We start from the raw sequence: 16,837 nt of genomic DNA, 5'->3' as shown, positions 1-16,837 counted from the left end.
TATGCACACTGGGACCAAACCACATGGAGAGATGAGACCCTTGGAGGTTTATCAGTCACTCAGAGTGCATCAGTTTCAGTCTCTTCCTGAGCACAGACTGTGGTGATGGGGTGGGGAGGGGAGGAAGGTGACTGGGAGGTCCTGAAGGATTTGGACTTTGGGGAGGTAGAGGGCAGCCATGTCCACTTCCCTCTTCATTCTGATCTGTTCCTTCTCCCCAGAAGTGAGGGTCACAGTGGGAATCCAGATTCCAGGCTGGGCTGGGGCATGCTGGGTTGGACTGGCTAGAACCCTTGGCCCTGGTTCCTCCAACTCTCCTTCCATGTGTGTGGAGCCTCTGGAGGAGGTCGCCCTCTCTCCCCTGGGTGGCAACGGGCCAGTGAGCCCAGGGAGGTCAGAAGATGTGGGCAGAGAGACCCAGCGGTGTGGTGTCAAGCTGGGTAGAGAACCGGAGAGGGTGGGCCTCTGCAGCTGGGTTGAGACATGCCCTGGGGCCTGGGACCTTACCTCATTCCAAGGGCGTGGCCTCTGTGTGCCTGTGCCCCTCCCAGCAGCTCCAGGTGGGTCTCAGTGGGGCGATCTGAGGAAGGGTCTGATCAGTGGCCCAACCTAAGCTGCCTCTCCTTCCCTTCTTCTCTCCCTCCCCCAAGCATAGCTCCCCTGGGATGAGAATGCTGCTCCAGCCCTGGACCCTATACCTGGCAACGGGCAGGGAGGAGGGGCGGGAGGATGGGGAGAAGGTCTGACCAGCTGGGCCGAAAGTGGTCCTCTAGGGTTAGGCTAAATCTCTCTGCTTCCACCTGTGTGCGAGTGAGGCTTAGCTCACGAGCCTCTGTGACCCATGCCCCTGCCACAGGGCTGGACTGGGCAGCGCTGACTCAGCCCTGCCAGCCAGAGGCCCCGATTCACCATGGCCTTCTGTGCTGGAAGTTCCTCCTAGCGTCTCACCCAGGTCTTCCCACCCAGGAGCCACCCCCTTTGAGCTCTGCCCTGGGTGGACGGCCAGTGTGGAGCAAACACGGGGACCTGTGTCCATGTGATCGGCCCGTCCCTGGCTGGGCCTGAGTCGTTCCCTCCTGCTTCTGGGCTCGGGCTGCCCACCGGTTTGATCTCTGTTTTGGGGGCAGGAGGGTGGCCATAGGTGATGCTAGAGTCTCAGCCTCATCACCTCATTGACCGTTAGGTCTGTCTGTTGTACAGATAAGGAGATTGAGGCTCAGAAAGGGATATGATTCACCCAACGTCACATAGCCCTTTGTGCCCACCCATGTGGCCGTGCCCTGACTCACAGGGCCAGCCAGGGTCTGCTGGAGCTGCCGGCACTCATCAGCAGCTCAAACAATCTAAGACAGTGCACAGGGGCCTCTCCTTCTCTCCCACCGCCCAGAACTAATCTGTTCACAGACTGATACACAGCATGCTCTCTGGTACTTCCCCAGCTGTCCTGTGGATAAGACTGCACACTTCCACTGCCGGGGGCGCAAGTTTGATCTCTGGTTGGGAAATTAAGATCTCGCATGCCACACATTGTGGCCAAAAATAAAAAACACATGCTCCCGTTCAGTGAGGGCAAACTCGACTGAGAGTCCTTGGTGACTTGTTGCGTGCTCACCTCTGGCCCATTGAGGCAGAAAGAGATGAGGCCAGAGGCGAGCGAGACCTTTGCTCCCAGCCCAGGCAGGACTCTGCCTGATTTGGGAGTGTCGCAGCGCGGTGAAGTCTTCAGGGGCAAAACACGGCTCGTGCTTGATAAGCGCTGACTGCGGGCCAGGCATGTCTCCCAGCATTACTCAGATTATCTCCCTGACTCCCTGAAGCCCAGAAGGCATGCACTGTTTTATGCCCTACTGAGGCACACGGGGCTCAGAGAGGTTAAGAGACTTGGCCGAGGTCACTCAGTCAGTATGTGCGGAGCCCACACGCAAAGCCAAGGAGTCCAACTCCAGCATCAGAAGCCTTAAAAAACTACTGCAAGATGGCCCAGGCTGCTCCTGGAAGGAGGAGCTCCCTGACGTTGGGGGTGACGATCGCTGGGATGGGACACTGCCAGGTAGTGGGGATTCTACAGAAGGGGTACAAGCACTGGAAGGCCTTTTAGCTATCTTCAACCTCATAACACATCAAGTCACCCCTCATCTATGAAACAGTGGAGACACGGGAAGTCAGGATCAGCCCAGCTGTGGACTCTTCCAGTGGCAGATTATAGAAGCCCATCCACGTCCAGGGCATGGCATTCCTGGAGGGCAGCCAACAGTGCAATTCGATGGATTTCATCTCCTTGTCACTCAAGGTGATTTGTTGTGGTCCAGCAGAGGGGCACAAACTGGTCAGGATGCGCCACCTTCTTGGTGGATGTCTTTCTGTGTGTGACCTCACTTGCAGAGGATGTTGGAAGTCCACGTAGAAGATCCGGATGCCACCACCACCCCCTTCCCCATCTCCTGATGAGAGGCCCCCTGAGAGCCTCAGCTGACCGCTCCCACCCAGGGAGGAGGTGGGCAGGAATCAGACCTCGGGCCAGTCTGCCCCTCGCCCTGCACTGTGCCTGCCTGATGCCCCCCAGAGTGTGGGGTCTCACTCTGCCACCCTCACTGGAGCAGCAAGCATGCTACTGTACTCCTCGCTTGGTTCAAATCCAGAAAATAGTTAATAGTCTTATTAACAACAATAATGACTATTTTTTAGTGCTCACTCTGCCAGGCATAATACTACGCATTTCACCAGTGATATCTCTTTTAATACACCCAACAATCACATTTTTTAAAGGAGAAAATGAGGCCAGAGCTGGGCCAAGTTGAATCACTAGACCAAAGTGTCACACTTGGCAGCGGTGGGGCGTGAAGCACACTTACAATTAACACCTTCAACACAGGGTCTCCCCCTACTCCACCCACCTTCCCAAAGGCTGGCAGGGGCTGCCTTCTCCCGGGCTCACCTTGACCAGAGCCCTAGGTCTTGACTCATTATCCCCTCTGTGGCCCTGGGTGTCCCAGTCCAGAGCCTGGTGCTCTGAGATGGAGTCAGGGTTGGGGGATGTGGGAGTGGGGGTCCCTCCTCACTGGGGCAGACAGAGGAAGTGTGAACTTTGCCTCGCCCCACCCCCCACCCAAGCCAAGCATAGACCCCGAGCGGCCACAGGGCTTCTGGGTCGTTTATCAGTCCCGGGCTCAGGTGTTCCCTCAGTCTCATTCCTCCCTTGGCTCATGGCCCCTTCCACGATGGGTGGGGCACACGTTCAGAACAGCTGCTTCTGAATGCTGCCCGAGCCCCAGTCTGCCATCAGCTTCCACGTTGTCCAAGGGTCACCAAAGTCCAAGAGGCCTCCTGGGAATGTGTCACCTTCCAGCGTGGAGTCACACTGGGGAGGAAGGTGAGGAGGGCAGCCCAGTGAGGATTTAAATGTCTGACTGGTCCTGAGCTTCAATCAGTTCCACCAGCAGTACAGTGAGCTGCCTGCGAACCTCTCCTCTGGCCCCTCTGAATCCAGGAAGGATCCGGTGCAGTAAGAGACTCTCCCAGCCCAGCGAGGAGCCCAGGATGTTCCTAAAGGCTGTGGTCCTGAGCCTGGCCCTGGTGGCTGTCACCGGTGAGTAGGAGCTGCCTTCAGATGGCACTCTTAGGCAGGACCCATCTGCTGCGTCAGGCAGGGAAAGGTGGCGAGTTTGGGGCCAGGGTGAGAGGACAGTTCCGAGTGCCTGTCAGCCCACAGCTGGAGGCGGGTGGTTCCCCAGCTGCCACTCAGCTCTCAGGAGTGCTGTCCATTCACAGTGCTGGGCTCCCTGGCATGGGTACTACCCCGGCTTTACATACCCCTGTGGCTTCTAACTAGCCAAGCGCACAGAGAAAAATCAGTGGCTGGGCTCCCCACCGACAACCAGTCTGCAGCTCAGGGCTGGGGCAGGGGGGCAAGGAAGGAGACGGCGCTCATGAATTTGCTGTTTCCCACCCAGGAGCCGAGGCGGAGGTCAATGCCGACCAGGTGGCCACTGTGATTTGGGACTACTTCAGCCAGCTGGGCAACAATGCCAAGAAGGCGGTGGAACACATCCAGAAGTCTGAGCTCACCCAGCAGCTCAAGTAAGAGGGGCAGAGCTGGCAGGAAGGGCTTCTTAAAGGCCATGCAACATGTGGGCAAGGGCTGGACTCGGAGGCGGGAGACCTGAGCTTAGGATACCCACTGCCCTGCTATCAACTCACTGGGTAACCAGAGGTCTCCAGACTTGGATCCTGGGATCCATGTGTGCAAATAAGGAAGGCTGGACTGAATAATCCCTGCTCTAACTTTTCTTTTTTTCTTTTGGCATGCCCTGTGGCTTGTGGGATCTTAGTTCCCTGACCAGGGATCAAACCCCCACCCTCAGCAGTGAAACTGCTGAGTCCTAAACACTGGGCCACCAGGGAATCTCCCACTTTAACTTTCCAGAGTGTAACAAATGGCCACATCTTAGCACTGAGGCTCCCAGAAGAAAGGGAGGGAGAGAAATGTCATGTGAGCTGGCTTCTAATACATTCCAGGACAGGCCTCTGTGAAATCATGGGAAGGGAAGGGGTGAGGATATTTGGGAAGCCTCTGGGGGTGCCCACACAGCAGGGAAACCAGCACCCGATGTGATTAGAAGATGCTAGAAGAGGTCCAGAACATCACATGTGATCTCTGTCGCAGCAACACCTGGGGTGAGAAGGACCTCAAAGTCCACTCTTTCTACTTTACAGATAAGGAGAGGCAAGCCCACTGCTCCAGCTCACATGATAGGTATTAATTGATACTGTGACTCAAGCTCCAGGGGAGATCCAGAGGTACAAGGTCAACGTATTACCTTAGTCGATTACATCTATCTGCTTAAATCACCATCCACCATAGGGAAGGTCACAGGGAAAAGATGGGTGAACTCAGTACCCTGCATGCTCACCTGTCTTAGGCAGGTGTGTGGAAGGTGAGTGGTATGTAAGGAGCTAAGGTCGCAGTAGAGGAGCCTGGCGGGCTTACAGTCCCGGGGTGGCAAAGAGTCGGACAGGACCGAAGCGACTTAGCACGCAGGCAGGAATGCCAAGCCTCATGGTGGCCCCCTTGCGTCCTTTCCCCGCAGCACCCTCTTCCAAGATAAACTTGGGGAAGTGAGCACCTACACGGACGACCTGCAGAAGAAGCTGGTGCCCTTTGCCACGGAACTGCATGAACGGCTGACTAAGGACTCCGAGAAGCTGAAGGAGGAGATTCGGAAGGAGCTGGAGGAGCTGCGGGCCCGGCTGCTGCCCCACGCCACCGAGGTGAGCCAGAAGATCGGGGACAACGTGCGCGAGCTGCAGCAGCGCCTGGGACCATACGCAGAGGAGCTGCGCTCCCAGGTCGACACCCAGGCGCAGCAGCTGCGGCGCCAGCTGACGCCCTACGCGCAGCGCATGGAGACGGTGATGCGGCAGAACCTGGACCAGCTGCAGGCCTCGCTGGCGCCCTACGCCGAGGAGCTCCAGGCCACGGTCAACCAGCGGGTGGAGGAGCTCAAGGGGCACCTGACGCCCTACGCGGACCAGCTCCAGACCAAGATCGAGGAGAACGTGGAGGAACTGCGTCGCAGCCTGGCCCCTTATGCCCAGGACGTCCAGGGGAAGCTCAACCACCAGCTGGAGGGCCTGGCCTTTCAGATGAAGAAGCATGCCGAGGAGCTGAAGGCCAAGATCTCGGCCAAAGCCGAGGAGCTGCGGCAGGGGCTGGTGCCCGTGGTCAACAGCGTGCGTGGAAGCCAGCCGGGCAACGCCGAGGGCCTGCAGAAGTCCCTGGCCGAGCTGAGCAGCCGCCTGGACCAGCAGGTGGAGGACTTCCGCCGCACCGTGGGGCCCTACGGCGAGACCTTCAACAAAGCCATGGTGCAGCAGTTGGACGCGCTCAGGCAGAAGCTGGGCCCCCTGGCGGGGGACGTGGAAGATCACCTGAGTTTCCTGGAGAAGGATCTGAGGGACAAGGTCAGCAGCTTCTTCAACACCCTCAAGGAGAAGGAGAGCCAGGCCCCCGCCCTCCCCGCGCAGGAGGAGATACCCGTCCCTTTGGGGGGTTGAGTTGCCCCTGGTGCCCCCGCCCCACCACTGACACCTGCCCTGCCCTGCCCCCTGTCTGTCTGTCTGTCCCAAAGCAGTTCTTGTACAGACCTGCAGATACATGTCCAGTGGAAAGTGATGCTACCTCTCGCTTCTCAATAAAGTTGCTGAGAAACTAGCCCAGTGTGGTTACAGTCGGGCTTCTTGGTTTTGTGGGATTTGAGGGCCGCAGGGAGCGCCGTTAGCAAAGCTTAGATGGGTCAGCAGGGGACGCTTAGAAGGACTGAGGGGCTGGGAGATGAGACTAGGGGGCCAGGGTGTGCTGAGAAGTGTGGGGAGAGTCCTAAGGGGAGGTGGGTAAAAATGTCACGCTTTGGACTTCCCTGGTGGTCTGGTGGGCTTCCCAGGTGGCTCAGTGGTAAAGAATCTGACACCGAGCTTCACCCCAAGGGCGCCACCAATGTGGTCAGGATGCAGTCCTGGGCTCTGGGGAGCTCACGACACAGTGGGGAAGACTGTCCCTCCTCGTCTAAGATCTTCTGTGCCTTTAATTTGACTTATTTGGGTGAATTTTGGTTTATTCCACCCACCTCACCTCACTTCTGTTATAAAATTGATTCATGTTTATTTCAGAGGTTTTTTTGACTACTAAACCCATGATCTCCAGAGTCAAGGAATGGGGCCCAGAGATGTGTCAGAGTCCTGGAAGGTAGGGAGGAGTAGGTGCCTGGGGGCCCTGGTGAACTCTGCCCAGGAGCCTCCTGCAAAGGGGCCTGTTGGTCTGGGGCTGGAGTTGCCACCCACTGGATTAGGAAGATCCCCTGAAGAAGGGAAAGGCTACCCACTCCAGTATTTTGGTCTGGAGAAGTCCATGGACTGTATAGTCCATGGGGTCTCAAAAAGTCGGACACGACTGAGAGATTTTTAAACGTAAAAAAAATGTAAATGGGGCAGGAGGCAGGGGAAGAGAGGAATTCGGCCCCAAGCAGTGTCACCCGCACAGCCAGCTGGGGACTGAGGTGGGCTCTCCCAGGGGGGAACCCCAGAGAAGAGCCAGTTCAAGCCTTTGGTCCCAAATGACTTGACATCTGCTCTTTCCTTCCCAGAATGGAGTTTAGGCCTTTCAAGGGAACAACACCAAGGGACATCAAGGAAGGAAAGAGGAAGCTATGCCCTGCCCCACCCCCAAAAGTGGTGGCCAATGAGGACCAGTGGCAGAAGCTTCTAGAACTTTTAAATACACAGATGGCCCTAAAGTTGACACGCATTAGTGCTAGGTGCCTTTAAAAACTGTACCACATTGACTCATATAATCCTCACAACAGACAGAGACTTCAGAGACGCAGCAGGTGAGGAAAAGGCAGTTCAGGATGGTGAAGCACATGGTCTAGCCGTGGTGGGAATGAGATTGGAGCCCGGGCCATCCAGCTCAAGAGTTTGGCTTTTAACTACCAGGCTGTGGTGCCTCCAGGGTGAGCCCAGCATAAGGAGAACAGTGAGCTCCGCCCGGAACCCCAGAGAGAAGGGGGGTTGCACTCTGCACAAGGGGCTGCCACAGAAGAAAGAACTCGCTGGGCCTAGATGGTTTTGGGCCTAGATGGTTTTTCAACAGGTCTGTTTGAGGGAGAATGGGATTTTGCTTTCTACTTCATAGATTTATGTAGTGTTGGGACTTTATGAGGTTTTAGTATTATTTTTATTGTGGTAAATATATATAGCACAAAATTTGCCATTTTAAGTGCACAATTTAGAGGCATTAATTACATTCACAGTGTTGTATAGCCATCACCACTATCTCCAAAATTTCTTCGTGACCCAAACAGAAACCCTGTGTCCATAAAGCAATTACCTGTTACCACTCCTCCACTCCAGTTTCTCCTGATGGCTTCTCCTGTCTCTTAGACTTTGCCTGTTCTAGGTAGTTCATGTAAGTGAGATCATACAATAGTTTTACTTTTGTGTCTAGCTTCTTCCACTTGGCATAACGTTCACAGGGGACTCCTGTGTTGTAGGGTATATATCAGAATTTCATTTCTTTTTTATTTTTATTTGGGGGATAATTGCTTTGCAATGTTGGTTTCTGCCATACAACAATGTGGGTCAGTCACAGGTATGCACATGTCCCCTCTCTCTTGAACCTCCCTCTCACCCCCTAGCCCATCCCAGCCCTCTAGGTCATCACAGAACACCAAGTTGAGCTTCCTGTGTTACAGCAACTTCCACTAGCTATCTAGAAACAAATATTAATAAATATTCGCCAGAGTTTCTCTAGAATCCAGTTTTGACCACCTGGTGAGGCTGCAGCACTTACACACTGGAAAACTGTGCACTTAGAGTCTGCTGTGAGTATCATGGAAGGACGTTTTCTGGATTCTGGTGCAGCCCACATCAGTATATCCCAGCAGTGCCCCCAGACTTTTAGGACTGAAGCCCCTCAGCTACCTCTGGCTCCTTGGGTGACCTAAAGATAATATAATCCTCTGGGCACATGGGTTAGTGCCCTCAAAAGGAGCATCAGCCAGGACTGGTGTGGACCAGGCTGAGACATTTTAACCATACCCCTGCGTCTATCCCCAAAGCTCAAAGGTCAAAAGTACTCTGAGAACGTCCGAGTGGTCACGTGCCACTGTCTGGTGGCTGGCATGGCTCTGACTGGTGAGAAAAGAACACAACAGGGGAAAGGAGGGGCCTCTCTCCTCTTGAAACCACAGGGCGTAGCTGCTGTTGAGGGCTTGCTGGGCTGGTCAAAAGCAGCTCCCACATAGGGACACCGTGTCCTCCAGGCATCATCATAGGACATGCTGTGCTCTGGGAGGAGGGACGCAGGCAGTGACAGATTCTGGGGACAGAAACAACAAGCGTGGGGTTTTCTGGGGACTTTTGTATCTGGGAGCCCAAGGGTGGGACCCTGGTTATCGTGCTGTGTAGTGACAAGCAGCTAATAATGGAGACCTCAGAACTGCCCATGTCAGAGGAATGAGGACATGAGCTGCTGGTTCTGAGATGGTGGCCTAGTGATACAGTGAGGAAAGGACCAAGACCTAGAAGAACAAAGTCACAGGATGTTAAGACTGAAGGAATCCACCTGTCTCTCAGTCTGGTTCCTTTGACATCATCTGTAACAAGTATCCTAACTCTACACTAACAGTCTCTTGAGGTTAGACACCCCACTTGTTCATTTATCGTTGTGTCTACAGTGTGGTAGCCAGCCTCTGAGACTGATCCTCATCTCTGGTACTCATAACCTCATGTGATCCCTCTCATATTAAAGAGACCAACATGATCAACAGGTTATTGTGAAAGTCATGGTATCTAACTCCCAAATGTAGAGCATAAAGGCCACAGCGGTTTCCAACCTGCTTTCTCTTTGACTCTGAGGGGAGGCAGTCACCATTGTGATGTGATGAGGGACATCATAGGAAGCCCCGTGGAGGTTCCACATAGGAAGGAACTACCGCCCCTCCTCAACAGCCAGCACCAACTTGCCAGCTGTGTGGGTGAGCCACCTTGGAACAGATCCTCCAGCCTTGGTGGAGCCTTCAGATGACCACAGACCCAGGCAACGTCCTGCCTGCAACCTCATGACACATCCTGAGTCAGAACCACACAGTCAAGCCACTGGCTCGCAGAAATGGTGAGACATCATAAGACACTAGGTTTGGGGGTGATTTGCTTTGCAGCAATAGCTAATGAATACAGAGTGCATACCCCAGTGCCTGGAACATGGCCACCATGCAATCGTTGAGTGAATGAATGCTGCTTCGTAATTTTAAAATTTTTATTTGTTTATTTATTTTTGGCTGTGCTGAGTCTTTGTTGCTGCTGGTGGGCTTTCTCCAGTTGTGGTGAATGGAGGCTCTTTGTTGCGGTGCATGGACTTCTCGTTGTGGTGGCTTCTCTTGTTACAGAGCATGGCCTCTAGAGGGCTCAGCAGTTGCGGCTCGTGGGGTCTAGAGTGTGGAGTCAGTAGTTGTGGCTCATGAGCTTTGTTGCTCTGAGGCATATGTGATTTTCCTGGGCCAGGAATCGAACCTGTATCTTCTGCATTGGCAGGCAGACTCCCAACCACTGGGCCACCAGGAAAATTCCCTGCTGCTTAGTACCGAACACCTGCACTAATAGCCAACTTACCACCTTGCAAAACAATTGATTCTATCTTTGGACAACTCTGTTCAAGACTACCAAAATTAAACTGGTTCTTCCTAAACATAGCTTTGTTCTAATTTTTACTCCTCTTTTAAGTTACAGAATGATTATAATTCCTTCAAACACATGTTCCGCCCACAGATCATCTATCCAGAGACTCCTTGCATAAAACATCAAACCTTGCAGACAAAACTTAGTCTGAGATCTGCCAGACTCCACAGCTGCCTTGGGATGAAGAATCTTGGTTAGTTTCTGAGAGAGCAGAGGTCTTGTCTGTTTTTATATCTTGTCTTTATTTATATCTGTCTTATGTCTTGTCTTTGTTTATATCTGTCTTATATCTTGTCTTTATTTATATCTTGTCTGTTTATTATTCTTGTATAATCAGTCCCCAGCACAATGACTTACTTCAGTTCAGTTCAGTTCAGTCGCTCAGTCGTGTCCGACTCTTTGCGACCCCATGAATTGCAGCATGCCAGGCCTCCCTGTCTATCACCAACTCCCGGAGTTCACTCAGACTCATGTCCATCGAGTCAGTGATGCCATCCAGCCATCTCATCCTCTGTCGTCCCCTTCTCCTCCTGCCCCCAATCCCTCCCCACTTGGTAGGTGCTTAGTAAATATTTGTTGAATAAGTGAATGAATTTAACAACTATTTTTTCCTGTTCAATTGTACAGTATGTCTATGTTCATCTTTGTCATGCTGAATTGTTTTCTAAGGTGATTATGCCACTTTTTTCCCTATCTCTTCTAATAATAGGAACTTCTTGAACAAGGTCTTCTAATTTTCTTATCTTTTCTCTCATTTCTTCCATCTCTGCATGCTCTCCTTTCTGGGAGACAGCCTCACTATTCAGTTTTCCGTTTATGCAACTGTGTTTTTAATTTGCAAGAGTTACTTTTATTTTTCAATTCTGTGAATTTTTTATGGTATGTTCTTGTTTCATCAATGTAATATACTCTTTTAACTCTCTAATGATATTAATGGTATGTTTAAAAATTCTTCTGCCTGTATAGTCTCATTTTCTCCAAGTTCCTTTTTTAAAACTTTTATTTATTTATTTATTTTTGGCTGTGCTGGGTCTTCATTGCTACACGCATTTTCTCTAGTTGCAGCATATTCTCTAGTTGAGGTGCGGGCATTTCTCATTGCAAAGGCTTCTGTTGCGGAGCATGGGCTCCAGGGCTCAGGGGCTTCAGTAGTGGTGGAGCATAGGCTTAGGTGCCCCATGCATGTGGAATCTTCCTGGACCAGGGATTAAACCTGTGTCTCCTACACGGGCAGGTGGATTCTTAACCACTGGACCACCAGGCAAGTCCCCTCAAGTTTCTTTTTAACGTCTGTTTGTTTTGTTCTCTATCTTTCATGTTAGTCTCGTTCCTCAAATGACTGATAATTTTTGCTTGTCTGCTTACTGCAAAGTGGGGATTTAAAAGCTGATTTGGAGCTCCACATACTGTGAGCTTCTCTGTTGGGTCATCCACTGGAATGTTTAGTTGGGGGACTCCCAGTGCAAAAATATTTATATATTTTCCTTTGAGCTGGTTTTGTTTTCCTAGGCAGTTTCCTCTTCTCTCCTGCCTGGAGAGTAAAGGCCTGGATGTCAGTGTTCCTGTGGCCAAGTGGAAGAAGCAGGATAGGACTCAACATTTATAGGGCACACTTTATTTCTGGTACAATAACCTCTGTCCTCAACTCTGCCTGGCATTCTCCTTCCACAAATATTCAGTCTTCCCCTTTTCAGAGGATAAACCTCCAGTCTTCTGCCAAGGTTAGAAAGGAACACTAACTTTTCTTTTTAAGTAGTTTTAACCATTCTTTCATATTTTACAACAGTCTCTTCATTCATCTTTATTTTTAGTGGTCCCTGGTGCCTCCATGGCAGGGCTGGTATGTACAGCTGGGCAAGCTGTGCACTGCACAATTCTGAGAGCACCTTTCCCACACTGTAGGCATAATGGAATCGTATATTTATTATGACAAACTCCTGGTAGATGGCTGTAGCATGTCTTGAGAAAAGGGGGGCTATTATTAGTTCATATATGGGTGTAACGTTGGTTAATAGCAGATTTATTGCAGTTCCTTAGCCTTTGAGAATTCAGTGCAATAAATTAGGTTGGCACTTATCTTTCCCCATTGCCAACTTCAGATCAGTTTTCTCAGTCCTACTAAATTAGTTGCAACTTGTCTGCCTAATTTCTAGTTTTTAAAATTTTGCTGTGGTCTTTTTTTTTTTCCCCTTATTTTTGTCCTCATGGATCTTTTTTTTCTAAAAAAGAAAAAAAAAATCTCTTTACCATATTTTGAGGAAAATTTCAGAGAAAAATATATTAGATATATGCACTCAGTTTGCCATATATATCTGGAAGTACATGACAGAGACAGAAAATGGCTGAAGGCTTCATTGTGCATCTTTCCTTTAGAGTCTAAACCACTGGTTTTAACCTGGGAGATTACCTGGTCCTAATACTAGGAGGTCTCAGTATTACAACAAAGGATTTGTGAATAGGGATGTATCTGTTCAGAAAATTTTCTTCCATTTAAAATTTAATATAAAACAAATAACTACAGAATGCATGCATTTTGCTATAAAGATGTTCATTACAGTGGTTATAATTTTAGAAATTTAAAAAAAAACACTGTACAAGAAGAGATTGTTAAATTATAATATGCTGTGCTGTGCTTAGTCGCTCAGTCGTTCTGACTCTTTGTGACCCATAGACAGTAGCCCACCAGGCTCCTCTGTCCATGGGGATTCTCCAGGCAAGAATACTGGAGTGGGTTGCCATGCCCTACTCCAGGGGATCTTCCCAACCCAGAGACTGAACCCAGGTCTCCTGTATTGCAAGCGGATTCTTTTCCATCTGAACCATATAAATTATGATACATCCACATTAATTTCAATTAAAAATCAAATTGTGAATGAACATTCATTGACATGGATTATAAGTAAGATGTACTCGTTAAACAATAAATCAGGTTACTAAACAGTCTGACTGCATAAAAATAAATATGTAAAAAATAACTAAAAATCTGCCTAGATAAAAAATTGGAAAATATACACATGCTCACAATGGGAATACTGGTGATTATATATACGTGCATGCTAAGTCACTTCAATCGCGTCCCACTCTGCAACCCCATGGACTGTAGCCCGCCAGGCTTCTCTGTCCATGGAATTCTCCAGGCAAGAATACTGGAGCAGTTGCCATTCCCTCCTCCAGGGGATCTTCCTGACTCAGGGATCAATCCTGCAGCTCCTGCATTGCAGGTGGATTCTTTACCACTGAGCCACCGGGGAGTCCAGGACAATGTATTTGCTTATCTGTAATGTATGCTTTCTCTATAATATACTCTTGCTGCTGCTGCTGCTGCTAAGTTGCTTTAGTCGTGTCCGACTCTGTGCGACCCCATAGACAGCAGCCCACCAGGCTCTTACACATTAATTAAAAAGATATTTATTAATGTTAGCTAATATTTTAAAAGACAAGAATTCCTACTAAAAAATTTCAGGCACTCTTTATTCCATCCATAGATCTTGTCATCAGATGTTTAGATATTTGAACTACCTCACCTTGACGTTACGCAAAATTGCCATTTCTCAGTGACTTTTTAATCTGATTCAAAAGTCTGCGTGTATAAAGTTTCATCGAGATGTTTATTCTGCTGCTTGCTGTTTGGAAAAGCTTTATTTTCCCTGTGTTTCTGACCTATTTCCTTCTTTTGCTTACAACAATTATGTAACTGGCTGAATTTCCCTCTGCATGGATTTCCAAGAAACCCAAAGCCAACGTGGAAGTCAACTGTTGCAGCTTTGTCATCCCTTATTGCCCGTGCCTGTGTCCTTCACGTCTTGTGCTTTATCAGGTCATGCTTTTCTCCCACAATTTTTATTTTCACTGATCCTAAGAGTCTTCTCCCTCTCTCATCATCATCATTTCAGTTTTCACTGCCAGCAGCCTCAAATCTTTGGTGACAAAGGAGGATTTACATAAACAACACTCAAACAACTAAAATCCTTATCTTTCTTGGCTCCCATCTCTGTGTTGACTCAAAATGTGCTGAGTACATGTTGTGGTATCAGAGTCCTCGTCACTGCTCCCACCTATCTGTTGCATCACCAGCAGGCTTTCCTGACACAAACATCTAGCGGGGCATTTCTCAGGCACAATGGATCACGGCCTGTGGAGACCATGGTGACAAGACTAAAGACCCAAGAACCTGTTGTAGCCATAACTAGAGCTGCTTCTACCTCTGGAGGAGACAGGAAAGCAGGGGGCACTGAAGGCGGCATATTTAAGTGTGGGATGGAACAAGGAGGGAGGGGGACTCCACTCCCTGTGATGACATGACAGCTGTCCCTAGACTTGGCTGTCCCTCTCCTGGCTGGCCCTGAGCTACTGTTCCTGTGCCCACATCAGCTTACACGTGGAGCCTGGCTTCCCTGCATGTCAACAGCCCTCTTTCTACTGAATCGTAAATCCCTGACACCTAGTTGACCATCTACTAAGCTCACAGGTGCCTGGGCCCCCCAGTAAGGTATATAGAGGCTCTGTGTGGTTCTGGTCCCAAGAGCAAGGTTGTGTCTTATCCCTGAACGTGAGATGATGTATTCGGCATGGACTTCAGAGTCAGACAGACTGAGGATGGGCCCAGGGCAAGACCCCAAGCAAGTTCCTAAATCTCTCGGAGCCTCAGTTTTTCTGTAAGTAAAATGAGGATAACAATATCTATTTCAGAATGTTGACTTGAGCACTATAGGCAGTAAAGATAAACACCAGGCCCACAGGAAGTTCTCAGTAGAGGGATTATTGTTATCAAGGCTTTTCAAATTCTGCTGGGCCAGACTCTGAGGGGCACTGAGATGGGCAGATGTGCCCAGGCTACCCTCAGGGTTGCTTCCTACCACCACGCTCTAGCCATGCTGAGCACTACACTGTTTTCCCAACAAGCTATGGATTGCATAGCTTCTGGCTTCCATGCCTGCTCTCATGCTGGGCATCGCACCTCCTCCCTTTGTCACTCGGAGAACTTGTCCTTCGCTGTGTAGCACTTGGAACATCCCAGGGCTCGCAGTGTTATTCAGGTGAGTTTCAGGTGGTGCCACTTTCGCCTCCAGGAACTAGCAGAGTGTCTGGAACACAGGAAGTGATCCCACCCTTCCAGCTCCCAACCATGTTGGTCTCAGTGTCAATGGCTGTCTTCACCAAGATCTTGTACATGTTTTTTATTTTTTCTTTATTGCTGTTACAAATAATGCTTGGATTTCTCTTGAGGTATATACTTGTGATGACAAAAATTCTCTGTTTTCTGGGGTGTGCAGGGTTCTTCATATATTGTTGTTTTTGTTTTTAATTTTTGGCCACACCCTACAGCATGTGGGACCTTGGTTCCTTGACCAAGTATCGAACCTGAGCCCTCTGCATTGGAAGGCAGAGTCTTAACCCCTAGATGGCTGGGGTAGTCCCTAAACATCAAGTTTTTTGACTACTGTTCACATCTTTTTACTATGAGTCTATCAATTTTGAGAAAATGGAACTGAAATCACCTATCAAATTTGTCAAGCTCCCCATGAGACCTGGCAGTTTTTTGTTTCTGTCTTTTGAGGCTATCCTGTTAGATTACATCTTTTCCTGGTGATTTTTTCTTTCAACTAATCCTTGTTGATCCAAAGCTTATGTGTTCTGATATTATATTGTTATACCTGCTTTCTTTTGATTAATTTTTGTCTGTTATGTCTTTTTAAAGCCTACCACCCTCCTCTTACCCTTTGCTAAAGGTTACTTTCTCTGATATAGTAAGTAACTGTTAGTTGCTTAGTTGTGCCCGACTCTTTGCAGCCCCATGTACTGCAGCTCACCAGGCTCCTGTGTCCATGAGATTTTCCAGACAAGAATACTGCAATGGGTTGCCATTTCCTTCTCCAGAGGATCTTCCTGACCCAGGGATCGAACTCGGGTCCCTGCACTGCAGGCAGATTCTTTACTGACTGAGCTACAAGGGAAGCCCTTCTGTGATGTAAGTTTGCCTATTTAAATAGCAAATGACTGGAATTTTTGTAAAATCTGATGTGAAAATAATAATAATTACCATGATAAATTCTTACACAGAACTTACTACGTGCCAAGGATTGCTATATGTGCCTTTATTTTTTAATGTATTAAAGCATTTATTTCCCACAGAACCTATCAATTTTATTATATTATATACTATAGTTGTCTCCATTTTATTTATAAGGAAACTGATGCACAGAGAAGTTAACTTGCCCAAGGTCCCAGAGCTAATCTATGCCAGCATTTTAACCCAGTCAGTCTAGCTCTAGATTTGATACTTCATGGGCTGGTTTAATCTGTTTCCTTTTATTGTGATTATTGATTGATTTCTATCATATTATTTTTTATTTACCACCATACTACTTTGCTTCTTTTATCTTCCTGCTTGTATTTCTCCTGGTTGTATTGTATTTCTTTAAAAAAATTTTTTATGGACTTTAAAATGTTGTTTTTACATCACCAGAGTACAGACATGTCCACAGGTTAGTATGAAATGACAGAAGTCCCTCAAGCTTATCTCCATTTTCTACTCTGCAAAAATAAATTTTGGCTCTTAGAAAACCCTGTGTTATTACTCTTGACCTTCCAGTTTTAGGTTTATTTT

At 49.0% G+C, this 16,837-nt stretch overlaps 1 protein-coding gene across 1 annotated transcript; it reads left to right on the top strand.

The window, feature by feature from the left end:
• The first annotated feature begins 3,337 nt into the window (after positions 1-3,337).
• On the top strand, positions 3,338-6,211 carry APOA4 (apolipoprotein A4). The gene is made up of 3 exons (XM_004016047.5): positions 3,338-3,586; positions 3,951-4,077; positions 5,088-6,211. Exons 1-3 carry the CDS (start codon positions 3,538-3,540, stop codon positions 6,052-6,054), a joined length of 1,143 nt encoding a protein of 380 aa, XP_004016096.1. The 5' UTR covers positions 3,338-3,537; the 3' UTR covers positions 6,055-6,211.
• Positions 6,212-16,837: the final 10,626 nt, after the last annotated feature.

Source organism: Ovis aries, chromosome 15 (genome assembly GCF_016772045.2).
Source record: "Ovis aries strain OAR_USU_Benz2616 breed Rambouillet chromosome 15, ARS-UI_Ramb_v3.0, whole genome shotgun sequence".
Lineage (NCBI taxonomy): Eukaryota > Metazoa > Chordata > Mammalia > Artiodactyla > Bovidae > Ovis > Ovis aries.
Note: the sequence above shows the minus strand (reverse complement) of the source record. Positions and strands in the feature narration are given on the sequence as shown.